The sequence below is a fragment of the Macaca mulatta genome, chromosome X, assembly GCF_049350105.2.
Source record: "Macaca mulatta isolate MMU2019108-1 chromosome X, T2T-MMU8v2.0, whole genome shotgun sequence".
Lineage (NCBI taxonomy): Eukaryota > Metazoa > Chordata > Mammalia > Primates > Cercopithecidae > Macaca > Macaca mulatta.
Window position 1 is genome coordinate 14517315 of NC_133426.1, and position 18518 is coordinate 14535832.

General features: G+C 36.2%; 2 protein-coding genes across 5 annotated transcripts in view; one reads left to right on the top strand and one right to left on the bottom strand.

Moving 5' to 3' along the window:
* Positions 1-17337, bottom strand: part of FANCB (FA complementation group B) — a 29696-nt gene extending 12359 nt beyond the window's left edge. The window contains exons 1-6 of one of the 3 annotated variants that reach the window (XM_077988086.1): positions 17078-17166; positions 16609-16667; positions 12965-12994; positions 8446-9462; positions 3112-3264; positions 1815-1907 (exon numbers count right to left, since the gene is read on the bottom strand). In XM_077988086.1, coding sequence (XP_077844212.1) covers positions 1815-1907; positions 3112-3264; positions 8446-9378 — 1179 coding nt within the window. In that variant the 5' untranslated portion in view covers positions 9379-9462; positions 12965-12994; positions 16609-16667; positions 17078-17166. Of the gene's footprint in view, positions 1-1814; positions 1908-3111; positions 3265-8445; positions 9463-12775; positions 12897-12964; positions 12995-16608; positions 16668-17077 lie in introns of those variants that run through there. The other 2 variants (XM_077988084.1, XM_015126993.3) reach the window with 2 other exon arrangements.
* Positions 17338-17548: 211 nt separating this feature from the next.
* Positions 17549-18518, top strand: part of MOSPD2 (motile sperm domain containing 2) — a 51868-nt gene continuing 50898 nt past the window's right edge. For both annotated transcript variants that reach the window (XM_001100061.4, XM_015126994.3), the window contains exons 1-2: positions 17549-17625; positions 17777-17846. In XM_001100061.4, the coding sequence (XP_001100061.1) occupies positions 17617-17625; positions 17777-17846 (79 nt within the window). In that variant the 5' untranslated portion in view covers positions 17549-17616. The remainder of the gene's footprint in view (positions 17626-17776; positions 17847-18518) is intronic.

An 18518-nucleotide genomic window follows, 5' to 3' on the forward strand; every position in this document is an offset into this window, starting at 1 on the left:
ATTAAAGTACTTTGGCATCATTTCTAAATCAGTATAAAAATATGCATTATTCTCTTTGACAGCTACATAGTATTCCATGGTTCAGCACATCACAATTTACTTATTATACGCCTAATGATGTATGTTTAGATTTCAGCCAACATTGTAGTTTATAAATACTACATAAACATTCTTGTAAAATCATCTCTATCCTTAGAAGAGATTTCTAGAAGTGAAACTGCAACAGTAAAAAGACATGAGTAATTCATCTTTTAGTAACTACAATAACTTTACCTCTGAGAAGGCTGGGCCACTACACGTTCACAAAAATACGATAGAAGAATGTACATTTATATTAAGAAAATTAATATTTTGTCATTTATTACAATTTCTTTTTTCACAATTTGTCTTATTACTTTTACTTTGTTCAGGGTACAAAAATTTTGAATAGATGAATGTCTTCATTCATGGTTCTATGTCTGTTATGATGTTTTATTAATCTGTTATTCAAATTCATGTCTAATACATGTTCAATAAGCATTTATTAAAGTAAACTCACTCTAATGATGAAATAGTTGCAAAATAATTTTAAAACAACCTGCAAAGTAAAAATATTTGCCACCTGGCCCTTTCCAGAAAAAGTTTTCCAATCCTAGGCAAAGAGGAAAAAGTTCAGTAACACAGCAAGAAAAGAGACAAATCCAAAAGAGAGGATACAACTAGCATGGCCTCCTCTTTAGCATAATTTTTAAAAGGGGAAAAGGGGAATTATTCTAGATAAAAAGACCAATAATAGATATAATCAAATGCGAGTAAAAACTTTGATTGATTGGATCCTGGAAAAAACAGTTATAAAAACATTTTTGTGATAACTAAACATATTTGAATATGGACAAGATAGCAAATAAGATTAATGGATCATTAATAATTTTCTAACTTTGATAATGGTATTGTAGTTGCATGAGGAGAATATCCTTATTTTTAGGAGATTCCTGCTGAAATACCTATGAGTGAAATATAACATTTGCAACTTTTAAATGGTTCTACAAAAATATATACACACACACACAAACACAAACAAAGGAGGCCAGTAAGATTTTTAAAAGTAACAAGAGTTGAATGTATGTGGGGATACAGAGATAATCACTGTATTCTTGGAATGTTTCTGTATATTTGAAAATGCTATAAACAAAAAAGGCAGCTTACAAAACAACATACATCTTATAATCACATTTCTATGTAAATTTGCATAAATTCATTTAAAAATCTGCAAGAATATACATGCCAAAATGTTAAAATTGGTTATTTCAAAGAAGTGGAATCACAGACAATCATTAGCTTTGTTTTGTTTTGTTTTGACATTTATTTGCAAAGCCTCAGTATTTTATAGGGAATGTGCATTACCTTGGTACACTTGGGAAAAATCAAAAACAAAAAACTCTTTTAGGGAGCTTCTTATGGAAAATATGAGAGTAAACTGTTCATGTCTGCAATGTATTATGATTTATCATATTCACTGCTACTCTAAAAAGATACTGTGGTATACTGATCCCGGAAAGAACGTGTTTTCAAAAGTGAGCTGCTTCTATTTTCTCTCATGAGGCTTATTAAATCTATAGAGTCTTACTATAAAAAAGGTATCATGTTTAGACGATACATTTATAAGTAGTATCATAATAGTTTGTACACAGGTGCCAAAAAGATAAAGATCCTTTGAAATACCATTTTTCCCCAAGCACCAAGTTGCTTATACTTTAAAGACCTTTCTTTCAACGTTCTTTCCTTCATTTAGAATAACACTAATCGAAAAGCAAAAGAAGCAAACAGACACTAACTTTCAGTCCTGTTTCTAGAGGTGGAACCACCAGGTAACGATTCTCTTGTTTGTCTTCAAATAAGTCATCTTCATTGCAATCCGATGGTTCACTCTAATAAATAAATAAATAAATACACTAAGACTGAAATTTTGAAATAATTGAAAATTCATAAAACTAACAAAACACAATTAAAGTATATCCAGTCAGAACACCCTGCTACACACTATTTTATAAAAGGCAAACTAGGCCAGACGCGGTGGCTCGCGCCTGTAATCCCAGAACTTTGGGAGGCCGAGGTGGGCAGATCACCTGAGGTCAGGAGTTCAAGACCAGCCTGACCAACATGGTGAAACCCTGTCTCTACTAAAAATACAAAAAATTAGCCGGGCATAGTGGCGCGCACCTGTAATATCAGCTACCTGGGAGGCTGAGGCAGGAGAATCATTTGAACCCAGGGGGTGGAGGTTGCAGTGAGCTGACATTGCACCACTACACTCCAGCCTGGGCATGACAGAGCGAGACTCAGTCTCCCAAAAAAAAAATAAAAACCAAAGGCAAACTGTATATTTTCCCATCATCTTCTTATAACTAGAAAAAAATTATTATGGTTCCTACAACTACCACCTAACATTTATATACTGCTTTACAAAGTATCAGCTGGTTAGTTTTCTTTTTGAAGAGCAAACATTTTTCCATTTATTTATTTAAGAGACAGTGTCTTGCTCCAACACCCAGGTTGAAGTGCAACATAATAATCACAGCTCACTGGAGCCTTGAATTCCTGGGCTCTCATTAGCTTTTCAAAAAATCCTAAAATTCCATAACTGGAGAAAAATTAAATTATGCTATTTTTACTAATGAAAAAACTGAGGCTTTGAGAGATTTTTTATTGATTTGAAACTTCAGGGGCATAATTTCCCTTATGTCCAAGATCTCAAGATATTGTGAGCTGTTACTTCCTTTACTAAAGCAGTTTTGCTTCATTTTATTCCTTATTTAATCCAATATTATATTTATTGGTATAAAATGTGATTTTCAGAAGCAAGAATAAAGTTAATTTATAGTATTGCTATCACTTAAGTGATCACCAGATGTACTATAATTCAAATTTATATCAAAAGCATGGTCAATTTGTATAACATTTGTTGAAAGGAGATTCGATGTATATATTTAAAAGATTCAATCTATATATTTTTAAAGTTCAAAATTTTAAGTATAAAACCACAAATATTTAAATGATAGGTCAAAGCTTTTGGGCACTTAAGTTTTCTGAAATGGTTCTTAAAATACCATATGATAAGTAAATAGAACTTACTGAACAGTTTATTTTTCCAAGATCCGTTATTTTAAATGAAGCCAGGCAATCTGAGTTCAAGGAGTCCTTAAAAAGTAGGAGTACTTGTTCAGTTCCACTTCCAATAAAGTCATCTATCAGTACTAAGCTAAGTTTTTCCCACTTCGCAGCAACCTAAAAGAAAGGGAGCATTATAGGAGGAATAGACAAGAAAAAAATCAAATGTGAAATAAACAAATTAAGTCCTTTTGTTTCATGTAGTTGTAATTTGTAAAATTCAATCTTATAAATGAGTAATGAAAATAGCAAAAACTAAAAATAAAGATATTAGGGGATGAGAAAATATAAGAGTTATAACAACTTCATAAAGAGCAAGGTACTTAGATTTAATATTTTATTCAGGTTTGTCCAGGGACTGTCACGTTCTTGATTTCTATATTAAAATTTTATTGTAATCTATAAGTTCTAACACTTTTCATGACTAAACCTTTGGAAATTCTAACATTTATCATGAGTCAAACTCTAGTGAAGATTCTTTCTCTCACACAGCTAATTTAAGGAAGACCCTCATTCCCATAACTCTTAGTGAATATATATTTATGATCAGACAAATTACCCAAGGAATTCAGTTGCGTTAGGTAACCAGACAGTACTAGTAGACACCTTAAGAGCTCTAAATACAAACTCACCTATAGTAGAATCAAGATGAGCTTAAAACCTTAAACCCTGATGTGGGTATGGAGGGGAATACAGCTAGTATCGGGTACACAGGTGAGGGGTCCTAAGAGTGGAACAGCCAGAACCATCCTAGCCTCATGGAATGATTTGGTCAGTTTATATCAGAACCTGAGACCTCACATTTAAAATAGAGGACAACTTCTTAAAGGTACATATAGCTGAAAGCCTCAAGATTGGTCCCAGGGAAAACTAACACCATGAGGATCAAATCCCCCTTCTCCCTGAGACAAAAAAGCTAAAACCCCTTCTCAGAATTCCAGGAGCACAGATACATCATCTAGATGATACAGGAGGGTAGCTCTCATTACAGCAAGAATGAAAGTAAGGCTCCTCAACCCACATACCCAAATATCAATCTTCCCCTACAAGGCTAATTTCCAAAGTTGATTCTTCACTTGTGCAGAGAGACAGCTTATCTGTAAACCCATATCCTCCCTTTCTCCCACCAGTATCATGGAGTATAATGGACTATGGGAAGAGACATTAGTAATAAGAATGTGCTTGGCAAGAAAACAGCACAGAACTATGTATGCATGCATGTATGCACACACATATTTGCAATCTATAGCTCTAGAATAGTGCCATCCAATAGAAAGGTAAGTGAGCTCCAAATACAAGGCATATAATTTTAAATTTTCTGGTAGCAGTAAAAAAAATGAAATTTTAATGTATCTAACACAATATATCTAAAATATTGTCATTTCAATTCAATGTAATCATTAAAAAATTGAGAGATGTTACCATTTCTATTCTATTCATCTTTGAAATTTGATGGTTGACATTTATAACCTGTTTTAATTCAGACTAGCCACATTTCAAATGTTGAATAACTACATCTGGATAGTGGCTACCATATTAGACAGCACAGCACCAGAACACATTAACCTCTATCGACAACACACCAATAGCTATGCTTCCGGTATACTTGACAATGACCTCAATTTTATTGACAGATGGATTTTTTTTTTGAGACAGGGTCCCATTCTGTTGCCCTGGCTGGAGTGCAGTGGCACAATTATAGCTCACTACAGCCTTGAACTCCTGGGCTCTAACAATCCTCCCACCTCGGCCTCCCAAGTAGCTGGGACTACAGGCATATGCCACCACACCCAGCTAATTTTTTAATTTTTTGTACAGACGGGAGTCTCACTATGTTGCCCAGGCTGGTCTCAAACTCCAGGCCTCAAGCAATTCTCCTATCTTGGCCTCCTAAAGCACTGGGATTACAAACATGGGCCACCACACCCGGCCTATGATCTCCATTTTGAAATGCCTGCCACATAGTTTCTTGTCAAAACTTGCAGAGACAATTTCTACTCAAGAGAGAAAGCCGAAGAAGAAAAAAGCTAATCATGTATTACTTTAGATTCACCTCTGTTTCAGGTCCTATTACCACATTAAACATCATACCTCGGGCTTTTATGAAGTGTTGATCTGGGAAAACACTAACCTTGATTTTCATTATTTACTCTAATTTATGCTTGTTTGTATTTTACCTCTCTTTGTAAGCTGGCTTAATTCCTTCTTGGAATGAGGTAATAAAAGGATGGATGGATGGATGGATCCATAGCCAACCCAAAGGAAGATGGCTTCTATCGCTTTCTATTTTGGGGGAAAACTGCTATCAAAGACCCACCTTATTATTTAATAAGGTATTCATCTTATTACTCAAAACCTTTTACAAAATACCACACACAGTAAATTCTTCTCAGAACCTAATGTTAGAAAAAATATTTTCCCTTGTAGTATGTTCCTTTCAGTTGTAAAACCCATCATATTTATTTTTTTGTCTTAACTGTTAAAACTAAATGTAATTGTTCAAATGTAATTACTTGTCTTAATCTGGGTTTTTGTTATAATTATTTCTATTCCCACTTTATTTCTAGATTCTTAGGTCTTATTTCTGGTTTTTTTTTTTTTTTTTTTTGGAGACAGATCTTGCTCTGTCAACCAGGCTGGAGTGCAGCAGGGCGATCTCAGCTCACTGCAACCTCCACCTCCCAGGTTCAAGCAATTCTCATGCCTCAGCCTCCTGAGTAGCTGGGACTACAGGCATGCACCATGTTGGCCAAGCTGCTCTTGAACTCCTGGCCTCAAGTGATCTGCCTGCCTCGGCAGCCTGAAATGCTGGGATTACAGGCGTGAGCCATTGTTCCCAGCCTTATTTCTGTTTTTAAAGTAACTGAATATTTTACCCTAAACTAATATTTCCCCTTTTTTTTTTTTAAGCAGTTGAGTATAAATATAATACCAAGATAGAAGCAGGACCTGAATATGCCCAAAGTGGCAGGGTTAGAGGCAACTTTGAAGCACTTACTTGTAGATATCAGGGTGAATTCCAGAGCTTTTAAAACAAGGCATTTGAGAGCAAGTTAGAAGTACAGAATTCCTGAAGAAGCAACTTAGGGGGTAAGTCAGTAGGGACTTAGGGAAGCAATGTGTGGAAAAGATAGTGGTCCATTGTAGAGAGAGTGCCCTAGAACACAACTTCGAGTCAGGGAAGCAGCAGTTACAGGTCCACCTACAGGGAATGATGCAGTCTCCTGCCTTGGGTAACACGTTAGTGGCAAAGCTTTACAGGGTCCAAGGAGGAAACCCACTTCAAGAGAGTGAGTACTACAATTAATGACATATAAAGGAATTGTTTTTTCCTTATCTAGGTGAATAGGGGATCTTGAGTAGGTGCAAATAACTGAGGACAGCCCTGACTTTTGTCTAACAGTAACATAACAGAGTAATACCTGCTACTTACTAAGTTCCTCCTGTATGCCAAGCTCTGTGCAAGACACTTTACAATGTCATTTGACTTAATTCTCCCCTCTCAGTCAGGATGATCCCAAATTTCATAAAGGAGGAAAATGAGTTCACAAGAATTACACTCCTTAAGGTAACACCAGTAAGTGGCTCAGTTGGGATTCAAACCCCGGTTAAGTGTGTTCTTTCTATTGTATTACCTTGACCACAGTAAAAGACTATAGGGTATACCAGATGTTTTCCCCCTACCATTTCTTTAAAGGAAAAGAAAATAGAAAAAGACAATTCCAAATAACTTTCAAATAAATGTATAATGTGCTTTTAAAAGACTGCTTTCAAAATAAAATAGGATAGCTTTCAAATTATTTTCCTTTTGCATTCTCTATGTATTAGAGAGAATACATATGTATTACAGAGATTCAAAATAATCCCTATTAATATAAAAGTACTTGGTAAGGCAAAGCCTGATTCACAATTCCAACTTGACATTCCTCCCCCCACACAAACAATAATGATTCACATTTAAAAATGAATTTCAAACTTTCTAAAACATTTAACAGTATTCCATATAGAGGTGACAATATGATAAAAATTTTCATTGAGCTTCTAATTAAATGGACAGGGCACACAAAATAAGGTAATATCTGCTTTTTTCTCCTAAGTAGCACAAAAACTAAAAATTGTATAGTGTACTACTTTTGGAAGAGACATTTCTAACTAGTAATGATTTGTCTTAATTCGTAAACACTTCAAATCACATAACTGAATACATTTTAAGCCAGAAGGATGCGACATTACCCAAAATAACAGTCAGAGAAATATTATTGGTGGAGACACTCAGTTACAAAACTCTAATTTCCTATTGGTTTTCTGTGCCTTTTTACCTGTTATTTAACACTCAATACCAATAAATATTTTAGAGCAATTTCCAAACTTACTTTAAAAGAGCATACTTGCTCAAAGGTCCGTTCTGCATTTCAAAATATAACATAATAAAATCTCTGAGCAAGTTTTTAGAAAAAGTAATGCTTACCACTTGTCTCCGGAGAACAATTATTTGTCTCTCCAGATTTCTAGGAATTTCTCTATTTCACTTTCAGAAATGAATCAGAGACAAGTAAATTTAAACAGATAAGTATCAATGTTTAATAAGTTGGCCTGGCATGGTGGCTCATGCCTGTAATCGCAGCACTTTGGGAGGCCGAGACGGGCGGATCACTTGAAGCCAGGAGTTTGAAACCAGCCTGGCCAACATGGTGAAACCCCATCTCTACTAAAAATATAAAAATTAGCCGGGCGTGGTAGCACATGCCTGTAATCCCAGCTACTCGGGAGGCTGAGGCAGGAGAACCACTTGAATCTGGGAGGCGGAGGCTGCAGTGAGCCGAGATCACGCCACTGTACTCTAGCCTGGGTGACAAAGCGAGACCCTGTCTCAAAAAAATATATAAAAAATAAAAAATAAAAACATGAAAAACTGATTCAAATTTTCCAGGAAGGCTTATCTATCTAGTCAAATCACTAATAATCTTATTGTAAGTGAAAATGCACATCTACTATATTAATAAAAATTAGAAAGTTATACTAACAGGAAAGTAAATACATAATTATAGTTACATACGTATTTACACATTTCCAAACAACTCAAAGGCTTTATGACTCAAAATGGCAAGACAAAAAAAACACCATCAGGTTGTATTCAGGTAACTTTAAGAAAAAAGAACAATGTAATATACATTACTTCAAGTACAGAACTGAAAATTGACTTAAATAATAAGACTCCAGAATGAACTCTATGAAGTACAGACATGTTTAAAAGGTCTGAGACCACCAACTGAATTATTATCACAGTAAGTGTAGTACCTGAAAGTTCTCTTTCCATACAGCACAAGCATTATTGGACATAAAGGATACAACGAAAAACAGGTTTCCTCCACCTGAATCCATAAGTTGAACTGCACAAGGATCTCCAAATGGAAGCTGGCACACACTTTTAGGAGTTCCATTCTGAAATGAAATCAGCTGATTCCTTCGAGTAAGGGCAATGAGAGATATTCTTAACTGATGGTTGATGATCTCAGTTGCACAAATATGTACACAAGTCACCACACTGCTATAAGCAGGAGGAATAATGTATGTATCACTTAATACTTCTTGACTTTCAAGAGAATATACACAAAATTTGGTATTCCAAACTGCATAATCTGATTTTGAAGGCTCTTGAGTACATTCTTCCTCAGATAAACAACATTCCTTTAGTCCCAATAAAACCATACCTAAATTTTCAATCTCCCCTGCCCACTGAATAGAGGAAAGGTTACCTGACACACTAGCAACTTTGCCAGTTTGAGAAGAGATAAAGAAGAATGTTTTGACATGCTTCCATAAAATTAAAGGGCCATTAAGGACCCTTAGGCCATCCTTCATCTCATAGCCTAGTTTAAAACTCAAACGCATTTCAAATTTATTGGTACTGTGAAGGATCAGTAAAAAATATTCAAAAACATTATTCTTTTTATTGTTTTGTATCACAATGTAAGGGAGGTTGATTCCAGTTCTGAAATCTGACACACAGTTGCAACACATGATTTTTAAATGAGAGTTTTCTTCCTTTATGGTAAAAAATCCAGTGGACTTCTGAACAAATACTTTTGTTCCTCTGTCAAATACCATTCTTCTGACATGTAATATGGGTGTTTTTGTAGGCTCTTTATCTGCAAAATTTCCTTTAGACAACTGGAAAACAAGGACTTGCCCATTATAACACAAGAGCCTTTCTTGTTTGTTAGATGACATTGTTTGCTAGTCATTCCACAATATCAAGTCTTTGTGCTGATCTAATTTTCAAATGCAAATTGATTCCAGTTGATGTTTCCAAACCTAAAAAAGAAATGAGGAAAAACTGCCATGAAGTAGGAAGAGTTGAAAAGAAAACACATTTCTGTTAGAGAACTACAACATAGGTAACTGTACATTTTATTAAGTAAACATTTTAAGCTTTTTATACTATTTTGACAACATCATACTTATCAAAAAAATCCTAAATACTATTTCTCTAGACCCTTTAAAAAAGTTTGCTAAGAATACAAATAACCATATCAAAAAAAGATAACTGAAAGTGTTAACAGCATATATGTAAAGCTTTAGATGCTCTATTAAAAGTGACTTCAGATATTTGTTCTGGCTCAGAAAATTGCTTAAGGGTTATACTTCTCTGTTTCAAACCTAACAACTCTAATGTGGTTTCCCACTCTCTGCCTTAGCCCCTTTAGAATGACAATTCAATTAGTGGTTTACTTGTCTTGCAACTCACTCTCCCCAAATACGGTGATTTTCAATTATACTTCTCCCACAGCCCAGGCAATTGGACTTCTGCTTTCTAGAGACAGGAGCCTATACATGCTCTAAGACAAAGAAGAAACCCCAGGAATAAAATTAGGAGATGCTGTAACAAGGCTTTAAAAAATCTCCATAGGATTAATACAAATAAATCTTAGTTTACAAAGGCAATGCATTTGTATGACCCAACGAAGTCACTACTCTTATTCAAGTTAGGAAAAAAATAGAGGATTAAAACAATTTATTATAATGAACACAAGAATTAAACAATAGTTATCAATCATTCAAGCTTATTATATGGCAGGTACAATACATGCATTATTTAATTCTAATAACTATTCTCTTAAAATAAGTACTCTTATTATTCCACCTTTTAAGCAAGAAAGCCTTATTTTAAAGAAGATAAGAAAATTTTCCAAGGTTACAACACTAATCCACAGTTAATAGTAATCAGCAATGGTGCTAGTTTGGAAAAGGGGCCTTCTGACTCCGGAGTCTACACTTTTTAACTACCACTCTGCCCTGGCATGCATTCCCTTATTCTGAACAAACTCATTATAAGAAAGGCAACTTGAAATAATCAGTAAAATAAAAGACAAAAGAATATCCTCAATATTGAACACACGTATAAAAAAAGTTGTTGATCTCTTTATTCAGTCTTCTATATACTGCATACAAGAAATCCTAGCCAAAACAATTAGGCAAGAGAAAGAAATAAAAGACATCCAAATCCGAAAGAAGAATGTAAAACTGTCCTTGTTTGCAGATGCCATAATCTTATACAGAGAAAACCCTAAAGACTCCACCAAAAAACTGTTAGAACTAATAAATTCAGTAAAGTCACAGGATACAAAAATCAGCAGCATTTCTATATGTTAATAAGCGAACTATCTGAAAAAGAAATCAAGAAAACAATTCCATTTACAAAAGCTACAAAAAAAAGATAACTAGAAATAAAGTTAACCAAAAATGTCAAAACGATATCTACAATGAAAACTATAACATACTGATAAAAAAATTAAGATGACACAAACTAATGGAAAGATCCCATGCTCATGGATTGGTAGAATTAATACTGTTACAATGGCCATACTACCCAAAGCAATCTATAGACTTAGTGCAATGTCTAGCAAAATATCAATGACATTCTTCACAGAAATAGAAAAAACAAGCCTGAAATTCACATGGGACCACAAAAGACCCCTAACAGCCAAAGCAATACTGAGCAAAACGAACGAACCTAAAAGCATCATACTATCTGACTTCACAATATACTACAAAGCTACATTAACTGAAACATCGTGGTACTGACATAAAAACAGACACATGGACCAATGGAACACAATGGAGAGGCCATAAATAAATTCATGTACCTACAACCAACTAATTTTTGACAAAGGTGCCAAGAACCACACATTGGGGAAAGGACAGTCTGTTCAATAAATGGTGGTGCTGGGAAACTGGATATCCACATGCAGAGACCAGACTCCTATCTCTCACCATAAAAAAAATCAACTCAAAATGGATTAGACTTAAATGTAAACCTGAAATTATTACACTACCAGAACAAAACACAGGGGAAACACTTTATGACATTGGGCTGGGCAAGGATTTTTTAAATAAGATCTCAAAAGCACAGTCAACAAAAGCAAAAAGAGACAAATGAGATTACATCAAACTGAAAAGCTTTTGCACAGCCAAAAAAAAAAAGTAAAGAGACGACCCACAAAATGTAGGAAAACATTTGCAAACTATACATCTGACAGGGGATTTATATCAGAATATATAAAGAACAGCAATATCCCAATTTTTTAAATGGACAAAATAACTTAATAGACATATCTCAAAAGAAGACACACAAACGGTCAAAAGGTATACAAAAAAAATGCTCAATATCACTAATCATCAGGGAGATACAAATCAAAACCACAATGAGATACCATCTAATTCCAGTTAGAATGGCTATTACTAAAAAGACAAAGGATAACAAAGGTTGGCAAGCACGTGGAGAAAAAGGAACACTTACACACTGCTGATAGGAATGTAAATTAGTATAGCCACTATGGAAGACAGTATGGAAGTTCCTCAGAAAACTAAAAATAGAACTACCCTATGATCCAGAATCCCACTACTGGGTCTATATCCAAAGGAATGAAATCAATGTCAAAGAGATGTCTGCACACCCATGTTTATTCAGCACTATTTACAACAGCCAAAATATGGAATCTACCCACGTGTCCAACAACGAATCAATGGATTAAAAAATTTGGTGTATATACCAATTTTTGGTGCATAGTATGGAATACTATTAACACAGCCACAAAATTAAATGAAATCCTGTCATGTGTAACAATATGTATGGACTTGGAAGACATCATGTTAAGTGAAATAAGCCAGTCACAAAAAGACAAATACCGCATGATCTCACTAATATCTGGAATCTAAAATTTTTTTAAAAAGAGTTGCTATCATGGAGGCAGAGAGTAGAATACCGGTTATCAGAGACTGGGGAAAGGAGAGAGGATGGGAGGATGGGGAGGGGTTGCTCAAAGGGTAGAAAGTTACAATTAGATAGGAGGAATATGTTCTAGTGTCCCATTGCACAGTAGGGTAAAAATAGTTAACAGTAAGGTGTAATTTATTACTTATTACAAAATAACTAGAGGTTTTTGAATGTTCTTACCAGGAAGAAAGGATACATTCATGAGGGAAGGATACACTAAATACCCTGACTTGACCATTATACAATATATGTATGTATCAAAACATCAAACTGTACTCTCTAGATATACACAATTACAATGTGTCAATAACAACAGGTAAATAAAGAAGAAAAAAGAAGTCATTGGCTTACTGGTTTGTTGTTAGGCAATTAACAGAAAGATCTAGGACAACAGCCATCACAAAGTAGTTTCAGCTTCATCAGTAAAGAAGATAGGGTAGGTAAATCAAAGGTGTGGCTTTTACTTACGACACTATAGTTTAGAGAAAATAAATGTATTAGTTATATTCCATCAAAATATATGAATAATAATGTATTTACCAAAGGTCCCATGTCAGGTTTCCTAGATTTCTAGAAAGGAAAAGCATGAAAATTACACATTCTGAGGTAAAGCTCTAAGAGTTCATCATCTTTTACTACCTAGTCAAAGTTTTTCAGATTTCTTAATATCAAAAGCAAACAAAAATCACCTCTGTATGAATTTTATTATTTTAATGTTAAATATCACAACTAATGTTTAATCAGTACAATGCTCTGGTTCACTTACCAGTAACTTAAGTGTGATAGGAGTAAGGAAAATCTGATTATAAAATGGTCAGAATTTAGGAAAGTTAGGCCCCTTACATTTTGTTCTTTAAATGTCATCATCAAGTTCCCTAAGTTAGAAACATCTAACTTCCAACTCTCTGTTCCAGTTGCCACTACTATAGTTCAGGCTGTGATCTCTCAGGTTGAGGTAAAAGCTTCTTAGTCTTCCTTAATCTAATCTCTCTTCCCTCCAAAACATCAACTCATTTATGCTATTTAATACATCAGTTAATTGTTCTAAAACATACACTTGATCCTGTCACTGTCCACCCCCTAATCCAAAAGCTTGCATGTCCCTTGCCTTTCTCAATAGACCTGTGATTCTTGAATTACTACCTGGAAAAATAGATGCTAAACACTGTGTATAGAACATATGAATGGTGTAAAGAAAAAAAGCTTGCGAACCATTGCTATGAAGCTTAGCATGGCATTCAAAACTCTGTTGTATAATCCTAATTCAACCTGCTTTCAATATGATCTCCAGGCAAAAAGCAAACTTATTCTCATGAACTTAAACTGATCTAAAAACATAAATGACTATTGAGTGAAAAGTTTTTGCAAGACTTATTGAATTTACATATATGTGCATACCCACTATATTTTATACTAATGCAACGTTTCCAATCTCATTTGTTTTTAATGTTTGCTGCTTATCATATCTAATTAATACTCAATCATTAAAATTTAATTCATTGCTAAAATGAATTTTAACTTTTTTCCCAGCTTTATTGACGTGTAACTGCTAAGAGAGTAGATATGAAGTATTGCTGCTGCAACGTCTATTTTTAAAGTTTTTGGCATATGTTCATAAAACCTGCAGGCCATGAAATAACTGGCATTTTTTAAAAAATAGAAACATATCTGGAAACAAATCAAACTAATGTTCAGTTTAGAGGTTCTTAGTCCAATTATAAGCAACCCCTCACTATTTTAAACCCTGATTATCAGGGTGCCAGGTTTACTATTCTAGCCTATGGGTTATTTGACTTTTTACTTATTAACATTGTAACAGTGGCTGCAGAAGATACAGAAGAAGTAACTAGGGATGGCGGTGTAGGGCAGGGTGGCAGGGCAGGGCGTGGAGACCAGAAAGCAGATTATTTATAAAATACTACATAATTAATTTGAGCTTTTCCTGTTCTATATTACCATACATCAAAGTTGACTGTAGCTATTTTATATATAAAATTAAAACAGATGTGTGTGTATACTAGAAAAATGATAATATATACAAGCATATGCTAACACAACAATAGTAGGCTGGCAATAAAATCACCATCCTTATCTATTCTTTACTGTCCCCCGCCCCCACTTAATAAACATGTTGTTCATTCTCTTTAAATGCTCGTAAATCATTTTGGCCCTATAAATGTGATAATTCTTCAAATAAACTATCAGTGTGGTTCCAGATTATCCTAGAAGAGCAGATGAGATCCAAAAAGTCTAAGAAACCATATCAATTGTGACCAAGCGAAAGTATCCTTGGGAAAAAAGTAGAATTAAGACACCCAACTAAAATGGCACCTAAAAATACTGAACATAATTTTATGAAGATAATAATGATAGATGTTGTTTTTCCAAGACATATGACATTGTTAACCAAAGTAAATTAACATTCCTACAAAATAGGGCCACTGTTAAAAGTTTTTTTCTCCCTACGTAAGTTATTTATTGGGCCCTACACAGAATTGATCTCACCTTTTTCAACATTATCTAATATACCTGAAATGTGAGTAAATGTGGGAGAATGGCGATCAACTAGAGAATTTGGGAAGATTACATTAAAGAAGATTTTTATGTCATATTAAGGACTTCTAAATTTCTCATATAAGTAATGATAAACCACTGAAAGACTTCAAAAACAGAAATCACAGGACTGTACTTTTGAGTTATAAAGATCCTGGTGACAGTGTTAAAAATGTGAGTGAGATCAGACTGGAAGAAGAGCTAACAATTAGAAGAAAATTATGAGTACTTAAATAAAAGGGAGAGATGACCCTGAAGGTAATTTGGCAGTCAACTGAAATGCATATATCCAGTAGTTTCATTTGTAGATAAAAACCCAAAGACATAATCCCACATATGAATGAATACATTGCTCTAGAATGCTCACTGTGCTGATATTTGCAATATAAAAAAAGTACGAACCTCAATGAACACCAATAGGGGAATGAGTATAGATGGACTATCATACGAGAGTTAAAAGGAACGAATTAGATCTATCTATATGTATATGCATATATATATATATATAAAATCATGGTTAGATTTCAAAAATAAAATGAATTAAAAATTAAGTTGCAGACAAATGTACACTGCAGTATATTTACGTAAATTAAAACAAATAAAACAGCATTATATATGTTCTATTTACCTACAATGGCTACATTCCCTGAGTGCTTTCTCAAGAAATAGTGCCATGTACTATTTTTTTTTCCTGAAGAAACAGTGCCAGGTACTGTTCTAAGCACTTTGGATTAACTCGTTTCTTCCTCACAACATCCTTATGACACAGGCACTGCTACTATCGAATTTTATAGATGGAGAAACTGAGGCATGGAGTTTCAGGATCTTCTCAAAGGTTTACAGATAAGAAGTGACAGAGCCAGGATTCAAACCCAGGCAGTATGATCCAAAATAGAAAATGTAAAACTGTAAACATTTCATGCCAAATTCTGAATGACTGTTGATTCTGAACAAGTAAGCGTCCAGGATAGGTGAGTAGAGGTAGAAGGAGACTTTAGTTATATCTGAAATATCTTTTAAGGATGTAGTCAAACAACGTTTAGACAATGTGTTCATTTTTTCCCAAAAAGTGTAAATATATTTAAAAGTCTAGGACAAAAGATGCTAACATGCCATTCTGTCATGGATGACTACGGTTGATGGAAATATGGGGGACTATTCTTTCAACTTGTTTGTAGTTTTCAGTGTCTTTCAACTTTACAAAAGGCAATATTGTATGCGCAACTATTTTCTTTCAATCGTTTTTAACTGACGAACAAAATTTGTTCCAGTCCCTTTAATTCGAAATCTTTCTCAACCTTGACACTATTGACATTTTGCCCTGGATAACTGTTGTGAATTTTCATGTACACAGCAGGATGTTTGGCAGCGTCCCTGGTCTCTATCCACTAGAAGCCAGTAAGCATCTCTTTGGCCCCCGGCCCCCAGCAGTGGAGACTAAAAATGCCTCCAGACGTTGCCAAAGGTCCCCTGGGTGGTAAAACCGCCCCCCACATCCCCCCGCCCCCCGGCTGAGAACAACTATCTTAATTAATAAGCCGAAAGACGCTTTTATCATTTAACTTTATATAACAATTAAAGATTTCACAGATATTTTGCTCATTAAGCATCTCATTAAGCATGCTACTCACAGAATAGGCCCTCCAATGCTGGAAGAAGTTCTTATTCCAAACTGTATCTTGCAAAGTACCTGTGAGTCCAGAATTGATTTATTGGTTGAACATTCTGTGTTCAGATGTCACAGATACTTGAGTTGTCAGGTACTTAACCGAATATTTAATACTTGTACAGTAATTTTGTAAAACATATGGAATAACTTATTGTAAATATGTAATTAAGTAAAGATTTAATTTTGCTCATTAAGCATCTCACACTCCAAGTTGGAAGGATACTGAAGGGATGAAAAAAAGCTTCAAGAGAAATAATCCCCGAATGTAGCACTTAAAATCCAATTATAATTCCAAGGAATGGCAGACCCAGGTCTCGGAATGCCCACTTCCTTCCCTCTCTCCCGCAATGCGGGGACAAGGGGAGGAAATGCAGCCCCATCGCCCCCTCTGCAAAGTCCCGGGAAGGGAAGACTTGCCAGCCCCATCCTACCTCAACGCAGCTGCAACATACCGGATGCCCCACGCGGATACTGTATCCATCGGCTCCAAACCTCCCGCCAGCGCGCTGCATCCTGGGAGGCCGGACGGAGGCTGCGTCGTCGAACGCAGAGGAGGCGGAGCCTAGAAGCCAGCCAGGTTGCCAAGGGAGGCTGAGGAGGCGGGGCCCTGGGAGTGTTGTGAAAGCAAATAGCCGGCAAGCTCTCTAGGGCGGAGCTCCGCAGGGGAAGCGCCGGCGATCTCCCGGCTGGCGGGGGCGGGACCGCAGTGCGGGGGATGTCGCGGGGCGAGGCCGGACGAGAAACGAATGGGACCTAGGCTGAGGGCCTGGTCCCGCCTCCAGACCCAGGCGTCCGCATTGGATTGGGCGGTGCGGCAGCACTTCTGTCCGCCTTCCGGTGTCACGCGACCGCCTCCCCTCCCACCCTTCTCTGTCTACCTCTGGGCGGGACTGGCGGGTGATGAGATACTCGGTTGGCGACGATAGAACGGGCGACGGCGACAACTGCAATCACTTCCACGACCGTGATCATGGCCGAGGTGAGGAGCCTATTGCACCGCCGCTGGCCCCCCGGACCCGGAAGCCGCCTCTAAGGCCCGGGGACCGAGCGCTGGTGTGCAGGTGGGCTGGGTTGAGGGTAAGCGGGTTGATGGAAGTAGTATCTAAGGTCCGGTCATGTCTCCCATCCAGAATCACGCCCAGAATAGAGCCAAGCTCATCTCTGAGACCCGGCGGAGGTTCGAAGCTGAGTATGTGACAGGTGGGTACTCTGTTCCGGGTGTGCAGTGAGCATCCCCAACTTTGCTGGAGTGTTTGTGAGTGTATTTGTGGGAGGTGTTAGGTACCCTTTCAACCCTCACAAGAATGATGCTGGGCACGTCTCAAAGGTTTTCCTCTCCATGACAAGCCGTGTGCGCTGCTTCAAATGGTCAAGTGGTGTGTCCCATGCTCCCTTTAAAGGATGAATGTAAGTTGGAAATCGGTTAAGTTTTTAGCATGTCCTCGTGTTTATGGAACTTGCAGGATACTTGTTAGGCCCACAAGACGGGTGACATTGTCCAGTCCACGGTTCCACTGCTGGCCTTTCACCAGCAACACTAGAGAAAATGTACCTGGAAACTGCCATAATACTATTGATGTGTACTTAATCGGGTATACAAATTCCTTGGATATTTTGCTTGATCTCGCTTTCATACAACCCAGCATGCTACCCACAGAATAGGCCCTCCAATGCTGGAACAAGTTCTTATCCCAAACTGTATCTTGCAAAGTACCAATGAGTCCAGAATTGATTTATTGGTTGAACATTCTGTGTCCAGATGTCACAGATACTTGAGTTGTCAGGTACTTAACTGAATATTTAATACCTGTACAGTAATTTTGTAAAACATATGGAATAACTTATTGTAAATATGGAATTAAATAAGGATTT